The sequence below is a fragment of the Anarrhichthys ocellatus genome, unplaced genomic scaffold (assembly GCF_004355925.1).
Source record: "Anarrhichthys ocellatus isolate YVR2014 unplaced genomic scaffold, GSC_Weel_1.0 scaffold6, whole genome shotgun sequence".
NCBI lineage: Eukaryota > Metazoa > Chordata > Actinopteri > Perciformes > Anarhichadidae > Anarrhichthys > Anarrhichthys ocellatus.
This window is the reverse complement of record NW_022280036.1, coordinates 10,339,798-10,354,862: the sequence shown is the minus strand read 5'-3', so window position 1 is coordinate 10,354,862 and position 15,065 is coordinate 10,339,798. Positions and strand designations below refer to the sequence as shown.

The window sequence follows — 15,065 nt, the reverse complement described above, 5'->3', positions numbered from 1 at the left end:
ACTTCCACTTTCATCACACCAGCTGATATGCAGGGTGCGCACCATTAACCACAGAGGCTCTTCAACAGTCATCTACATTCATCTCTTAGTAACTTCTGTTTGTAATTGCCACACCTAATGGATTTATACCAAAAGATCCTGGGTCTCCTGGGTCTCCTGCGTCTCCTGGGTCTCCTGGGTCGTGACAGTTCACATATGTCCTTTAGTCTGTCTCAGTTTGATGGGTTTTCTTGTGTAGTGGAATTATAGTTGTGTAATTTGCAGAAGAAACAGCAGCAGAGCTGTGTAGGAGGAAAACCTGACTTTACTGCCTACTTCAGTAAAACACAAACTGTGCATGCTTCTAAGTAATATATTACAGTAATATTTTACTCTTCTTTTAATTGAGCGGAATAAAACATTTCTTGATTAAATAAGTAACTAGTGTAGAGCTCATACCGGTATTTGCCAAAAAATTGTCTATTATATTCTCAACCTTGTTAGAAACTCCCCAGTCCTCCATTTTATTCAAACATGCCTGGTGGTCTGTGACATGGTGGGAGGAACACTGTGTGAGGGATTGATCGGTTCTTTTTTTATTTTATGAAAGCTGATTATTTTATTGTTGTTGATTCCGTCAACAGTTTCTTTCTGTCCGAGTCAAAAAGAAACACATTTGTGACTTGAGATTTTTGAAAGGCCATACCACTGGAGAATGCAATCAATGTTTCTCTATGTTTTCAGTAAAGCTGTTGCCTTTGATGCTTAGATGTTCTAGAATAGAATTAAATCAAGTTATCCCATGTTATGTATATACTGTATATATATTTATATTTCATATATATTTATTTTTGGGATGGACCTTCCAGATTTGTGATTGTTCCGCCGTTTTCATTTTAGTCTAATTGTCAATTTTGAAATTGTGAAAAGCCATTTCAAACTCACATATAGAAAACCTTAGATTCAACATTTCATGAACTTAAAACAAATATTTTTGCCATGGACTTCATATAAACAGAAACGTCTTTATTTCTCTGTTGGCTTTCACTGCCGTTTCATTTTCCGCACGATTTACTTTGGCAGTCTACCACCAAACTATCAGTGATGCTTTTTTTCCACGGCGCCCAATAAATAATTGAGGGAAGATGCTTGAATGCCCTTATTAGTGACTCCACTGTTTGACTTGTCTTTGCTGACATAAATAACATTTTTAACGCAATGCTGAATGCTATATTACAGCGTTACCCTGTGACACAATGTCTGTTATCTGATCAGCACATGATATGAGTTATAACCTTGGGAGAACGAACTAGCTTTAGCACATTACAACACGTAGATCTTGTGTGTGTGTGTGTGCTCGCACTTCAATGCATTTGCGTACTTTCAAATGGTTTGGTGCACTGAATGTCCCAAATCCATGTGAATGTTATAGTGCAACACACACGGATGATGAAATACAGCAAATAAAAGATTTAGCTTGAAGCTGTTTTTCAGGGAGTCAGTAGAATGGAGGATGCTCTGATCTCTACCCAGAAGCAAAAGATTGTCTTCCCCAAGTAATTGTCAGGAGTGGTTCAGATGATGATTTCACTTTCTTAAAATCAGCACACTCGCTCTTAAAGCGGCGATATTTGGTGAATCAACTCCTTGTATAGCAGTTTTGTTACAAGGAAGCCGCTGGGTTTAACTGTCTATAGATGGACTCCTGAATAACCCTGGGAACACAGTGAGTGATGTGTGTATGTGTGGTGACAGTGAAGGGCTGCAGACGGAGGGCGGAAGCAGATGTGTGTGAGAGAGGTTGGGAGCTGTGGCACTATCACAGGGTGCCTTTGTCTGGCTGTAGAGAGTGTTGAATTAAAGGCTGTTAACACTAGTCTGCACAGTCATATGCTAATGCCTCTTACTCTGAGAGAATAAATGAATAATGGTTCAGAAAACACATCTGAATCCCTGCTTTACATGCCTCATGCAACACAGACAGTGTGGAAACAGAGAGCGTCAGAAAGAGAGAGCGTGTGTGTGTGTGTGTGTGTGTGGTTCCATTATAGAGATGTGTGCAGTAGATGTTCCTTCTACGCTGCACAGAAATAGCATAGAAGGAACATCAAAGAGGGAAGACAAAGGCTACTCTTTATATCCTTTTTTTGCTTCCGGCTTTGCACTTGATGCCGCTTTAGGTGACGATACACAAAAGATAACGAGAGATAGGTTGGGTGGAGAGGCACGGAGAGCGATTTGGACAGGGAGGAAGGAAGGGAAGGGAAGGGGAGGGGGATTTAAAGGGCAAGAAACAGAGGGAGATTTAGATAGAGCCTACAGAGGGAGAGCGAGGGAAGAGAGCCAGCACAGAGCAGGAGCAGAGGAGGTAGATGGGAGAAGAGAAGAGGAGAGGCATTGACTGGAAGCGTACACATGGTAGAGGAGAAAACGGTTATTTCATGTGCTCTGTGTGCATGACTGAGGAGTGCGGCAGTCATCTGCTGCTCCACAGCTAGAGGACAGACGAAGAAACACAGGCAGGCTGGGGAATATTGGGCTGTGTGCAGAGGATGAACGGGCGATGTGGGCTCTCCGACTGTGATCGCTGTCCTCAGACCTTGTAGCCACTTTCACTGGTGCTGTTGCAGGCCGTTAGCCTCGCAGTTAGGCAGCAGCAGTCAGAGTGATTGATACAGAATGAGCTCCAAGCACTCCTCCGACTGGATTCCCTACAGGTACTGTACCACATGAGTGGGAACACAGGAGAAAGGGCACAGTGTTCATCTTTTGAAGCAGTGTGTGCATGTCTGTGTATCTTAGCTGGTGTTCAGTCATGTGAGTGTCTGACAAGGAGATCAGACTGATAACAGTAACAATGAATTGATAAAAGCAAAGAATTCGTTTTTTTTTGTGGCATAATATTCTTGTTTTTGCTAATAGGCACAAGTTTAGTGGACAAATGTTGCTCCTTTGTTTTTATATTTTAGAACGAGCCTCTTTAAAATATATATATATATATATATATATATATATATAGAGCAAAAGTGAATCCCAAAATTTCAGCTCTGTAAACTATTGAGGTCTCAATTTGGTCATGTGTAAAACTGCCTGTTATTTGATTTCAATTTAGTGCTGCTTAACTGGGTTCAAAATAAGTAGTTTAATTGGAAGTTTGAATCATAATCGCATCATATTTTCACTTGGTTGTCTTTAAAAAAATCACTGAGGAAGTTCCTGCCTTTGCGTGCGAGTGGCCTGTACTGTATGATGCTGCAAAGTGTTTTTTGTAAATAACAAAAGTATGAGGATTGATGAGCTTTTAGTAACTTGAAATGATGAAAGCAGATGTAGGTAGGTTTTACCTACATCTGCTTTCATCATTTCAAGTGCAGTACTAACGCTGCTGGTGCTTTCCTCTGATTGAATACCTATTGCCATGGTTTCCCTGCTTACTTTGATGCCATTGGCTCACGGTTGCTATAAGTTACTGTGGCTGGAGAGGAAACTAGAAAACATTGTAGAGACACTGATACTTGGGTATCACATTTAATAACAAGGTTAATATAAAGGCATTTTACGAAGTCATTAAACGAACAACAATGAATTATTCATGACTGATGCAGTACTGGTGAAAAACAAACTATTTATTTGATCATTCTACATTTTGACCTTCTCGCCCCTTCACTTTTTGTTTAATTAAGAAAAAATCAGCTACAAGCTGATGTGATTAAAATAATGTAAACAAAACCTAAACCACTCTCAGTGTCCAAAGTTATCTCTCAAAGTGTGCCATTTTAGTGTCAGTGGGGTAGAGTGATTAATGGGTCCTCAATGAGCCGTTTTTCCTCATCCAGTGAAGCTGCCATGAAAAATGCATGGGCCTCTGCAGAGTTAGAGGAGACAGCTGTACTATGTGGCTCTCTCATATCATTAGAGATATACTGTGCATGCAGGGGAAATAGCTCACAAACACACAGAAACAACACTTGTTCAGTAGCTCTTCTCTGTGGGGAGCCAGATTAGCATTTCCGAAGTGCAAAGCTTTAGTTCTTTCTGTTTTTCTCTGACATGGGAACCCAGGGAGGCAAGCAGAAGGTGTCAGCTCGTGACAGCAGAAATTGTGAAATTGCTATATTGTCAAAAAGGCATTTCCATATATTTCACATTAGTTTTTTTCAAAAAATCGTATCTGAGGTCAGTTAATGACATTTACTGCCATGGTCTTTATCAGTTTTCTTATATTGTCATATTGTGTCAATATTAGCTTTATTATTCACTTTACTTATAAGGTCAGTTCGTTACAAGTGCTCATCACATTAATGTTCTCACAATCAAATTTCAAGCATTGCAACCTGCTACTTCAATTTAAACGTACCTTTGTGTGCATATTGGATTGCCCTCCAGTGTTGCCAGGTGCTGCTGCAGAATCATCACACACCTTGTGATGCATATGAAGCTATTTTAAAAGTGTGAAGAGGAGTCTGGGAGGGACTGATGACAGTCAAATCCTTCCCTCTCCTGAGTATTATATTCACTTTGGGCTGGATGAGTTAATTCAAAATAAACTATTTTTGTGTCCAAATAAAAAAAAATAATAATTTATAAATTTTTCTTTTTTCTTTAAAAAAAATTAGTTTTAATAAGGAGAGATCATAATCAGTCTAGAATTTCAAAGCATCACCCTTTGAACAGTGCTGTCTGGAACTTGACGTGTGTGGTACAGTCTATTGCAAACATAGTGCTTCTGTTACAATTAACACATCCTTATACCTTAATGGTAATTACGTTACTTAGGTTAACGTATGCAGTTGTCAACGTTAGCTTTTGGGTTAACGTCCTGTGTTTGTCTGACCCATCCATCCAACCCAAGCTCTTTCCTACAAAGTCTTTGTCACACCTGACTTCCTTCTTTGCTCCCGTCATATGGTCACGAGAGGTTGACACCTAACAATAAACGCAAATATGGGTCGTAATAAGCTGTGTGCACAGACGACCTATACACCTGTTTTTACGGTCTGCTTACAGCCCAACAATAATTTGATTCTAAAATTCTAGCTATTCAAATTCAATTCAATTCAATTGCATTTCTGCTTGGATAATGTTGAAACATTATCCATCATTTAAAAATACACATTATTTTAAATAGTTAAAGTGCTTAAACACATAATTTAAATTATCGGTTTTAATGGAAAAAGAAGGCTTTAAGTAATGATAAATACAAGCTTTCGTTCACGAGATGTTCCCTTGACCTGGCGATGGTCTAGAAACAAAGCAACATTTTGGCTTCATCAATAATATTGTACCTTCTTAATACTTGATATTATTGACCTTCTTGCACCTTAGAGTTGCTCCTTGAATAGATTATAAAGCTGCCTGTGAACCTCACTATCGGTGTGTTGCAGTGACCACTTCACAATAACAAGCTGTTTGACCTCCACTGGAACAGCTCTGTTTGGATCATTATCTTTCTGTCTGATGCCTATTCACACACTTGATCACTCTGATTGCAGACATGGAGTGTTTTGTTTGTCTGTACGTCTGACAGAGAGTAAGAGGTAAATACATTCTCATTGCATCTGTGTTGGCCTCTGTCGTAAAACTAGAGTTGGTAGTGCAGGTAGACTGAATATTCATTGGCTGATCTCACATGCTACAGCTGCAGGACTGACCGTCAACTATCACTGTAATGTTCATGCTTTTAACAGAGGTATGAAGAGTGTAAAATGCTTATAAATGATGTTGACAAACCACCTGTTAGCTTTATTTATCACGCACCAGTAAGGCTTTATTGGAAATGAAAACAGATTTGCCGCAGTTGACATTAATCAAGCTGAAGGATGACAAATTGCAATAAAAAATGGAACATATTAACTCAAATACATAGTTGGAAATGCATTCTGCTTTCAATTATGTTGTAACTATCTACCCTGCAATTACTAGTCAGCATTGCGGAATCAACTAAATTGATTATGCAAATGCTTACATACCCATATGGTCTTTTATCATTTGAACGTCATATTACTACACCTTCAGGCAGTATGCAGGAAAGGTTTTTAATTGTTGAGATTCAAATATGGCTTTTAAACATACACATATTTCCCAGAAGGTACAAATGGAAAATAAAATGAGAGACTTGTGCATTTGTTAAGAACATGCATCATGCTGTCTATGTCATTAGCGGCATATGTAACTCATCAGCAGTGTAAGGAAACACGTTCTGCATTTTCATGTAGAAACACAATGCCATTAAAACAACTCAGTCATAGTTAAGTGCTGGAAGAACAACATTGTTCTCATCTTACTTCATCTTTCATCCTTTCCTCTTCTGCTGTGGCATAGTCTCCAACTCTTCTGAGAAAACCTCTCACTGCCCTCTAGTTAGGAACCGTTGAGGTTTATCAGGGGTCTCTGAGATGCCCGTCCACACAAGCTCAGTGAAAAGGGAGAACTGGAAACAGAGAGCAAGCAGCCAATCACTTGTGCTGGTTGAATAACCTGTTGTTTTGTTTATGAGAGTGATTGATGTACTGCAGTTTATGCAGATTATTAAAGAGCAGAGCAAAACAGCAGCATAGTGGTAGCCACAGTAAAACTCTGGTAGGGTTTGACCTGTGAGGTTCACCAACCGCTGATGTTTATATAGGTGAAGTTTGTGAATTGTCAATAATGTATGATGGAGAAAATGTACTAAAAACGCTGTACAATAGTGCAAAAATACAAGAAAAGGTCTAATGGGGAAATGGAGTGCTGCAGTCGGCATGGAGACAACATTTAACAATGTCACAGAGAAAGACTGGCGTCTGTCAAATTCTAACTTTGTTTGTGGGGGACATGTTGTCACAAACACTTTCATATTTGGATTTGATGTCCTTTTGCTTTGCCCGATGTAGTTGTGTGAATTAGATGAGTTTCACTTATTCTTGCACGCATTAACAGATGGATGAACAAATCCCCAGTGGGTCATATGTGAGGGTCATTTGGAATTAAAAGCTGTTCAGTCAGAGCACACTGGAAGAGGGAGGTTACAGTTAATAGCTATGTTAATATGCTAATGTTATAATCAAATCAACATTGGTAATGGCCGACCAAAAATCTGAATCTGCTTTTGATTTTTAAATTAAATTGTGTTTGATAAAAAATAAAATACCTGGTCAATAAAAGTAAGGTAGGAAATAACAAATATTATTCTGTTCTTAGCTCTCTTTTTCCTCTCTCTCTGGATATCAATATATATGGATATAATGATGGCAGACATTTCACATACTCATGAATCAATTGGTCTATTAATTAATGCTGATTCTGATATTTGATTGATCCTTAAATTAATGCATACTTTTAAAATAGCAAAAAAGAATGCCTCTGTTTCATTTCAATGTAAATTTGAATGTTATGACTGTTGGTCAGACAAAGCAAAGCGTTACTTTGAGCTCTGGTAAATTGTGATGGCCTTGATTGTATCTCTGTGCAGTTACTGTAGTTCCTTTATGTTAATGTTTGTTTGTTATTAGATTATCATATAAAGAAGGCAGCACTGAAAAAAAGGCACTCATCTCACTTTAAAAGGGACATATCGTGCTCATTTTCAGGTTGATAGTTTGGGTTTCTACGAGAACATTTTAACATGCATTAATGTTCGAAAAACACATTATTTTTCTCATACTGTGGAATATACCTGTAATCACCCTCTGTCTGAAACGCTTTGTTTTCACGCATGTCTCTTTAAGCCCCCCTCGCGTAAAAGCCCAGTCTGCTCTGATAGTAGTTCTCATGCCGTGGGTGGAGATACTTAGATGGGTGGAGGTATATTCCAATGGCCAAGCGTGTCACATAGGAAGGTGAGACAAATCTGAATGCCTGGTTGAATCACATGTTTTTTTATCGAGGCTGCCCACAAAAAAAAATTGCATTCTTCATGATAAGTTTCACAGCCACTTACAGCATTCTGTGGACGGAGAAACAGTCGCCAAATTGCTGAAATCATATAAGAATTTCCTTTACCAGAATTGCTAGTGCTACGTTGACCTTTAGGCATTTGCTTTGGCCAGTGGGATTATATGGTGCTCCAAATCAAATATTGTCCGAGGTGTTCCTGTGGAGAAAGATTGTACCCAGTTGTTTTAGACCGATCTGCTCAGGGAAGCAGAGAATCATGTTCAGAGGTTGCACAATGTGAAGCACACTCCTGATCTCAGTCTATTATGTGTTGTGCTGCTGGGAAGGGATGGTTCTCTTACAATGAATCCTCGGTGACTTCCTTTTGTCCTTGCTTTCTCTTTACAACGCATCAGATATTATATGCACTGCAGAAGACACAAGAATGCTTTTGAGAGATATAAGAAATGTAAATGAACAGTAGCACCTGTCACATTTATCACATTTCTCTGCAGCACCAACTGGATAACCTGGTGAAAGACACTTACACTGGTAGGACTGAGGGGTTGATTACCAAAGGTAACAATGTGCATTTACCTAGTTTGATGTGATACGGTTCACATAAGATCTCTTTCATCAATCAAATCCTCTCTCTTGAAAGTGAAATGTGCAATTGAAGACAGGTGCTGTTTAGTTAGCCCCACATCTAAATGGGCTTTTGACAATCTGTACAGCATACGACTCCCCATCATTTGACCCCTCCATCTCTCCCTTTCTTGTGACAGACGCTGCTGTTCACTACAGTTTCTGAAGTGTGAGCCATGGATTTAAGGAAAAACATTGACAATGTTGTTTGCTGCATTTTGCTGCACATGTTCCTCCAGTCACAGTCACTCTGGGCTTTTTTTACGCCTTGTTGTCACTGCTGCATCTCAGCTGCAACACTTTTTAAAGCCGTGCAAGTGCAAATTAACCGACAGAGCATGTAATGGACTATTTAACATTCTATAATCCGTCTGCTACTGTGAGGAAAACCATCTGAAAATTAAATTATGGATTTTCAAGGAAATACAGCAGTGTCTCAATTATAGGAGGCGTTTGTTTAGTAAAGGGGATAGCTCAGCAAAGGAAACCAAGGATGTCTCACACCGCTCTTCTGCTCTCACTAATGATCCAGGCCAGCTTCATGTTTTTTTTCTGGACACTATGACATCACTCTAAGCATCATGTTCATGATGCCTCTGATTCTGTTGCTGTTGCACTCACCGAGAAGCTTTGCAGGAATCCTCCTGGCTCAAATTATTGAGGGGGTGTTTTTAACGGGCTGTATCTATCTAAGTACACATGATGTCATTAAACATCTTCAGTGTATTTGATGAGATACAAACTCCGTGATGCTATTACACACTTAGCTCTGCAGCATTGCCCTCTTTTCACTTATTAAATTTCATGCAGGCTACTTATCCTCCAATGTGTGTTGTCCATACCATCCTATTTAGTCTATTGCATGTTAGTAAAAAAAAATAATTTACTATTTAATACATATTTTGATCAGAATTTGAACATGTGGACATAAAGTAAATTAGGGATATTGAAGGATGAAGTGTGGCTGGCTATTGTATATTTATTAAGTGCATACAGTGCAAGATAAGGCTTTCTTGTTACTCACACCAAAATATAAGTTTTAAAAAAAATGAAATACATTAAAATAAATCAAAAGTATTTTTTTCTGTAGTACCACATTGTTGTAGTAAATTGTGTTAAAGATAAGAATGCAGAAAACGATAAATGCACCTTTTGTACAATTAATATGCGCATGTATACTCATTTTGTTTTTCAGGGATTGATGAGCCCAATGCATGTTGGGAGTGCAGTAGTAATCACTGCCATGAGGGTAATTTAGGTGTCAATGTGAGAACAAAATGTCTTGCAGCGTAAACAAATGCACTGTTTCCTGAAGTCTACAACAAGCTTCATTACCATATACAGTATATTAAAGGCAATGAAGCTGATATATAGTCAGCTACTGCAAGTGTTCAACCTTTTGCTGCAATTTTAGTTGCAATTGAATTAACTAAAGCAGTTTGGAAAATGTCTTTATTATATTATGAACATAAACAGCTGAGGAGCACTTTTCAGAAATGACCACTGCCCTCCCCTCTTTTTTTCTTTTCTTTGCAGCACTTTAGATGATGAGGGCACCAACCTACGACAACAGAAACTGGACAGACAGGTAAGTGTTTGCTGTTGTTCCAAGCGGCGTTCTAATGAGAAAGTGGTTATAAGTCCAGTATTAACCCAACCCCAATCTATTGACCAGGTATGCTAAACCATAAACACATATTTATAAACATCTATAAATAAACATGTTTGCGTTACACTAGGTTTTCAATTCTAAAACACACATTTGTAAACACACTGTTACTTACATTAGACACATCATTCAAAACTAAAGGTCCGAGTGTGTTGTTTGCTAAACATTGCCATTGAAATACTACATATGCAATTATCAAGCACCTGCACCCAGAGTGCACCTGTGAAAACCTGTGTAACCAATTTGATCACTTGTGCACAATTCTCTCTCCAATTTTGGAGAGCGAGTTAGAGGACTGTAATCGCAATATACTGTATTTTGTTTACAGTATATCTGATACCGTTATGACTGTATGAGAATAAGCACTTTTTCTTTGTTTCCCTGTGGCATTTGTGTTCATAGTCTATATTTACAGCATACTACAAATGAAAATGCCCAAAAATATCGCTTTAGAATGAAGTGTTTGCTCTTGCAAGAGATGGAAGCTATTTTGTATTTCATGGATATGTTTTTGTTTTTTGTGTGTCGAGTTTTAACAAAGAGGGCTCTTATTTCAGAAATTGTGTTTTTAGCACTTGCAAAAAATGTTGTTTGTTTGTTTGTAATAATGATTTATTGAGGCATGACCTTACTTCTTCGATTTACTCTTCACTCAATGGGTTTCTGTTATTTCTGAAGACACGTACGACTTTAAGTGCAGTGTGACGTAAAAACAAAACATATTTCTCATTGTTTATCACTGACCTCTCAGTCAGAGGGAGAGAGGTTTACGAGTAGCTGTGCATTACAGACCTGTGCCTTACCCACACGTCAAAGCCTTAACCATCAAATCCGTGCGTAAATGTGCCTTTCACTGTCTCGAGCTTTACAGGAGATACTGTTGCGCGCTAATGCTCTGCAGCCTGAATTCTCACAAATAGAAACCTTCAATATTTGATGAGCTCTGGCTTGAAGACTTGCATATAGCTGACAGTTAGTCCAGATGAATTGTTATATCCAGCCGCAGGTCAAAGTGTTTCGGGCAGCTCATCCTTAAACATCTTCACATTGTTTTCCTGGCTTAACAGATTTATCTGAGACCGTGTTATTGCGAACGTGCTTTTAAACCCAACACTCTGCCTACAGTATGAAGGCAGCTTACATGAAAATCTGGGATGCCTTCTAAGTGATTATCACAAACAAATTCAATTAAAATCCACTATAAAATGGAAAATTATTTTGTATTGTATATGTGAGGCGATCTCAAACAATTAGCAGCTAAATTGTTACATAATCACTCACTGAGGTCATTTTGTTTAGAAATGTATCCTAAGCTGTACTGATAAGAAAGACTCGTACATGTTTCGTGACTGTCAGGTTAAATGGCCAAAAGAAATGAGAGGTTGTTCTTTAGTAATTGGTGCTTACTTCAGTGACCTCGGTTCCTTATAATGATGTGTAATAGGGGAGTGTAGCTTCTCTCATTTGCTTAAACTGTGCCTTGATCATTTGTCTTTCTATCTGGACACGTTTGTGCGTGAAACCTTCACAACAGCGAGCGCTCCTTGAACAGAAGCAGAAGAAGAAGAGGCAGGAGCCTCTGATGGTCCAGTCTAATGTAGACGGGAGATCTCGCACCCGCCGGACTAAACAGAGCGAGGAACAGGCTCCACTGGTGGAATCCTTTCTCAGCAGCAACAGCAGCACCATCTACCATGGTGAGCAAAGTCCTACGGGACTCTGTTGATGCAGGAAGCTCAACCGGAGGGTTTAAGAAACACTCTGGTTTGAGCACGAAGATCTCAGACTGCTTGTTTGATCAATCTGTTTTGATTCACAGGAAATATTTATTCTTGGACTGAAAGAGACTTTCTTCTTATGTGGTTTATGTTTCTTTCCCCAATCAGAACTGTATACTACATGTAGCATAACTCCCAAACATCTAACTATACAAATATTTGAATAACTAAAAAGAACAGTTGCTGATATTATTATTTAGAATTAGAGGCCATGTTGACCCACTGCAACATACCAATGTACCATCAATTGCAGGCACTCACACTCTGCTGCAAATCTTAGAGCAGAAATGGTGTTAAGCCTGGGTTTGATGAGGTCTTCTTATCTACACACAGAGAACAGAGCAGCCAACTAATCCCCAACTCTGAAGACCAATTTCTGGGCTCAAGGCCACGAACTGTCACATTTCCTGCTGAGAGGAGAGACAATGTATTGACAAAATGTTACTCTGCACGATGCTGATATTCTGATGGAAAGAAGGGGAATAAAGCCTAATAATTTCCCCCAAAACAAGGGAAACAAATCTACTTGCTTGCATTCACTGTTTAGTTCTTTAATTCTCTATTCACCAAAGGGGGGGGGGGGTCTTTTACTTCGAATGAATACTGCATGAATGTTGACATGGCATTGAACAGGAGCCGAATGTTACTCTTATGTGTATTTTAAGCAAAAACTCTTTCTCACAATGAAAAATACATTTTAAAAACTACATCTGTAAATACATACTGTAAGATTTGATTCATTTTATAGAGAAAGATGATTTTATTCAGCAGTTCCCACTTCAGTTCATATTTGTAAACAAACTTTTTTCCTAGAGTTGGAACTAAAAACCAGTGCATCCATTACCTTTTTTAATTTTTGGCTTTACATTTATGTACTCACATTTTAATATTGTTAATTCATGATTGAGACTGAATAATGAACACTGATCAGCATTAACTGTTACATATTATAACCTTTTTTTATTTATTTTTTGTCAGTGTAACATTTTTACTTTTTTGTTTTTCTTCCTCTCTGTCCATCTGCTCTGATAACCTTGCATCTGCTGCTGCTCATCTCCATCCCTGTGTGTAGTGCAAGAAGCTGAACAGGAGGAGGTGAAGGTGATAGCGGACACACAGCCGCCTCGCTCAGCCAAAAAGGGCAAAGCATCGGCCAGCTCCACTCCACAGACGGGCAGCGACAAGAAGGAGAGGAAGGGGAAGCACAAAGGTCAGCCTACCTACCAGCCTATTAAGGGCGGTCAGCAGTCGAAGTGAAGAATAGATAGAAAAGAGATGGTTGGACATCTGGAAACAAACCCTGCCAGTGAAGCAGCAACACTGTGGTGCCATGCTTGTCAGAGTTAAACTGTGTGTGTGATGATATATGACAGTATGAGTGCTGTCAGCCACATGAATTAGTCTTCAGTCTTCCAGGTGTGGAAATGGTGTAGTCCAACTATGTCTAGAGTGCATTGTTTCCCTTAGCTTCTATGTTTTTCATCATTCACGCTGACACTATAGAGTGTAATAGGTCATCAAATTTAAAGAATCACTCCAGAAAAATAAGGAACTGACACACAAAGCAATCCGTCATACTATAACAACCCAAGGTTTATAACAGCATCATAACTAATCTTTCAATACATATTTAGCTCACGCATCGCTGACATTAAATGTGCTTGTCATATGATCTAGCACAATACTATAGATGCTCATCTTTGGAATAACTGTGTCCCAGAAAAAAAACAGAAAAAGTGAATGAGATTCCACAGGGGTAAAAGATTAATCAGGCCAGTCGCGCCAAATTCACCACTGAAGGACCTGTCTCATTCACTCTACGTCTCACTCTCGGATTTTCTCAAGCACGAGAACTCAGTTACAAGAGAGCTCCCAAGCTACTATGCAATCAGCTGCATCAAGGCTACAGAATAGATGAGTACAGGTTGATGAATTCACTCAGATGGAGCAAGTCAAGCTGCAACATAAATAAATCTACATCTGATATCCACTATTAAACAAAACCGTATTAAATGCACACTGGCCTCCTACATGCACACCTCTTATTAACCAGGCTTCCATAATAACATACACATGTTTTTTGTATACTTATATTTATGGTGACTAATCTGACAGAAATATGTCAAAAAATGTTCTCCATGCAGAATTTCCAGAATGAATAGTGCAACATGCTGTCTCATGAGGCACTGGATTTATACATGCACACCTTTGAGGGAAAGGAAATAAAGGACACGAGAAACCAATTGATTAGACTAGCTAACAATTGTTACATGTAACAAAACCATTTTTCAAGATACACAGCAACAAAATAAACCCCAAAAACTTAACTGTGCTTCATTCTTCCCATCATCTTTATTGTTCTTTTGCACTTCTACTGTATAAAAAAGGGCAAGTAGAGCAGTCGTTTGTTTTAAATGCCTGGAGCAGCACGGACATAATGTTCTTGCCTCTTAAACATTAGAAGCTAATTTAATAGTGACAGGTGAAACAATTACATAAAACATTTTACAGAGCACAGAACACCCACACATTCAGTCATCAAGGCAGAGATGTGGAAATGTTGCTTATGCAAAGTGTTAACTACATGATGGTTACAACTGCCTGTGTTTTACTTTGCTAGGATTCATTTGGTAATTCACTGTATGTTAACATGAGATAATGATTGTCGAACAGTAGCGCAGTTGTGTTCTGATGCAGTTTGCTCTTGTGGGATTGTGGTTCAGCAGCGATGGATGGTTCGGCCTCCCAGCAAGATGATGGTCAGATCCAGATCCTGACGGTGGGCCACGCCAGCACAGAGGAGGGGGGCGAGGCAGAGCCTGTCATGAGCTGCACTCAGTCGCAGAGCAAACAGGATCTGCGCGTCACCATGCTCAAGAAAGGTACTGTCAGTGTTCACAGAACGGTTCTGTCACTGCATCTGTAATAGCACGACCATGCGTCCACATTTACACCCATGGCATGCTGGTCCACTGCTGCGGTGTGCTGGTAGGAAGGTGAAACACACTGAATCTGAACTGCAAATAGGAATGCCATTTTAAGACACAGTTTGTCAATGATGCAACTTATGATGCTGTGTTTTTCTTTCTTAAAAAATACGAGAGTTAAACACTGATTACAAATACACTCAGTTATTATTC

The 15,065-nt window shown here is 39.0% G+C and overlaps 1 protein-coding gene across 3 annotated transcripts in view; it reads left to right on the top strand.

Annotated features, from left to right (window-relative positions):
* Positions 1–15,065, top strand: part of tub (TUB bipartite transcription factor) — a 41,906-nt gene that overhangs the window by 18,046 nt on the left and 8,795 nt on the right. Inside the window, exons 1-5 of one of the 3 annotated variants that reach the window (XM_031846258.1) lie at positions 2,318–2,696; positions 10,015–10,066; positions 11,682–11,844; positions 12,998–13,135; positions 14,649–14,807. In XM_031846258.1, the coding sequence (XP_031702118.1) occupies positions 2,659–2,696; positions 10,015–10,066; positions 11,682–11,844; positions 12,998–13,135; positions 14,649–14,807 (550 nt within the window). In that variant the 5' untranslated portion in view covers positions 2,318–2,658. Of the gene's footprint in view, positions 1–2,317; positions 2,697–10,014; positions 10,067–11,681; positions 11,845–12,997; positions 13,136–14,648; positions 14,808–15,065 lie in introns of those variants that run through there. The other 2 variants (XM_031846257.1, XM_031846256.1) reach the window with 2 other exon arrangements.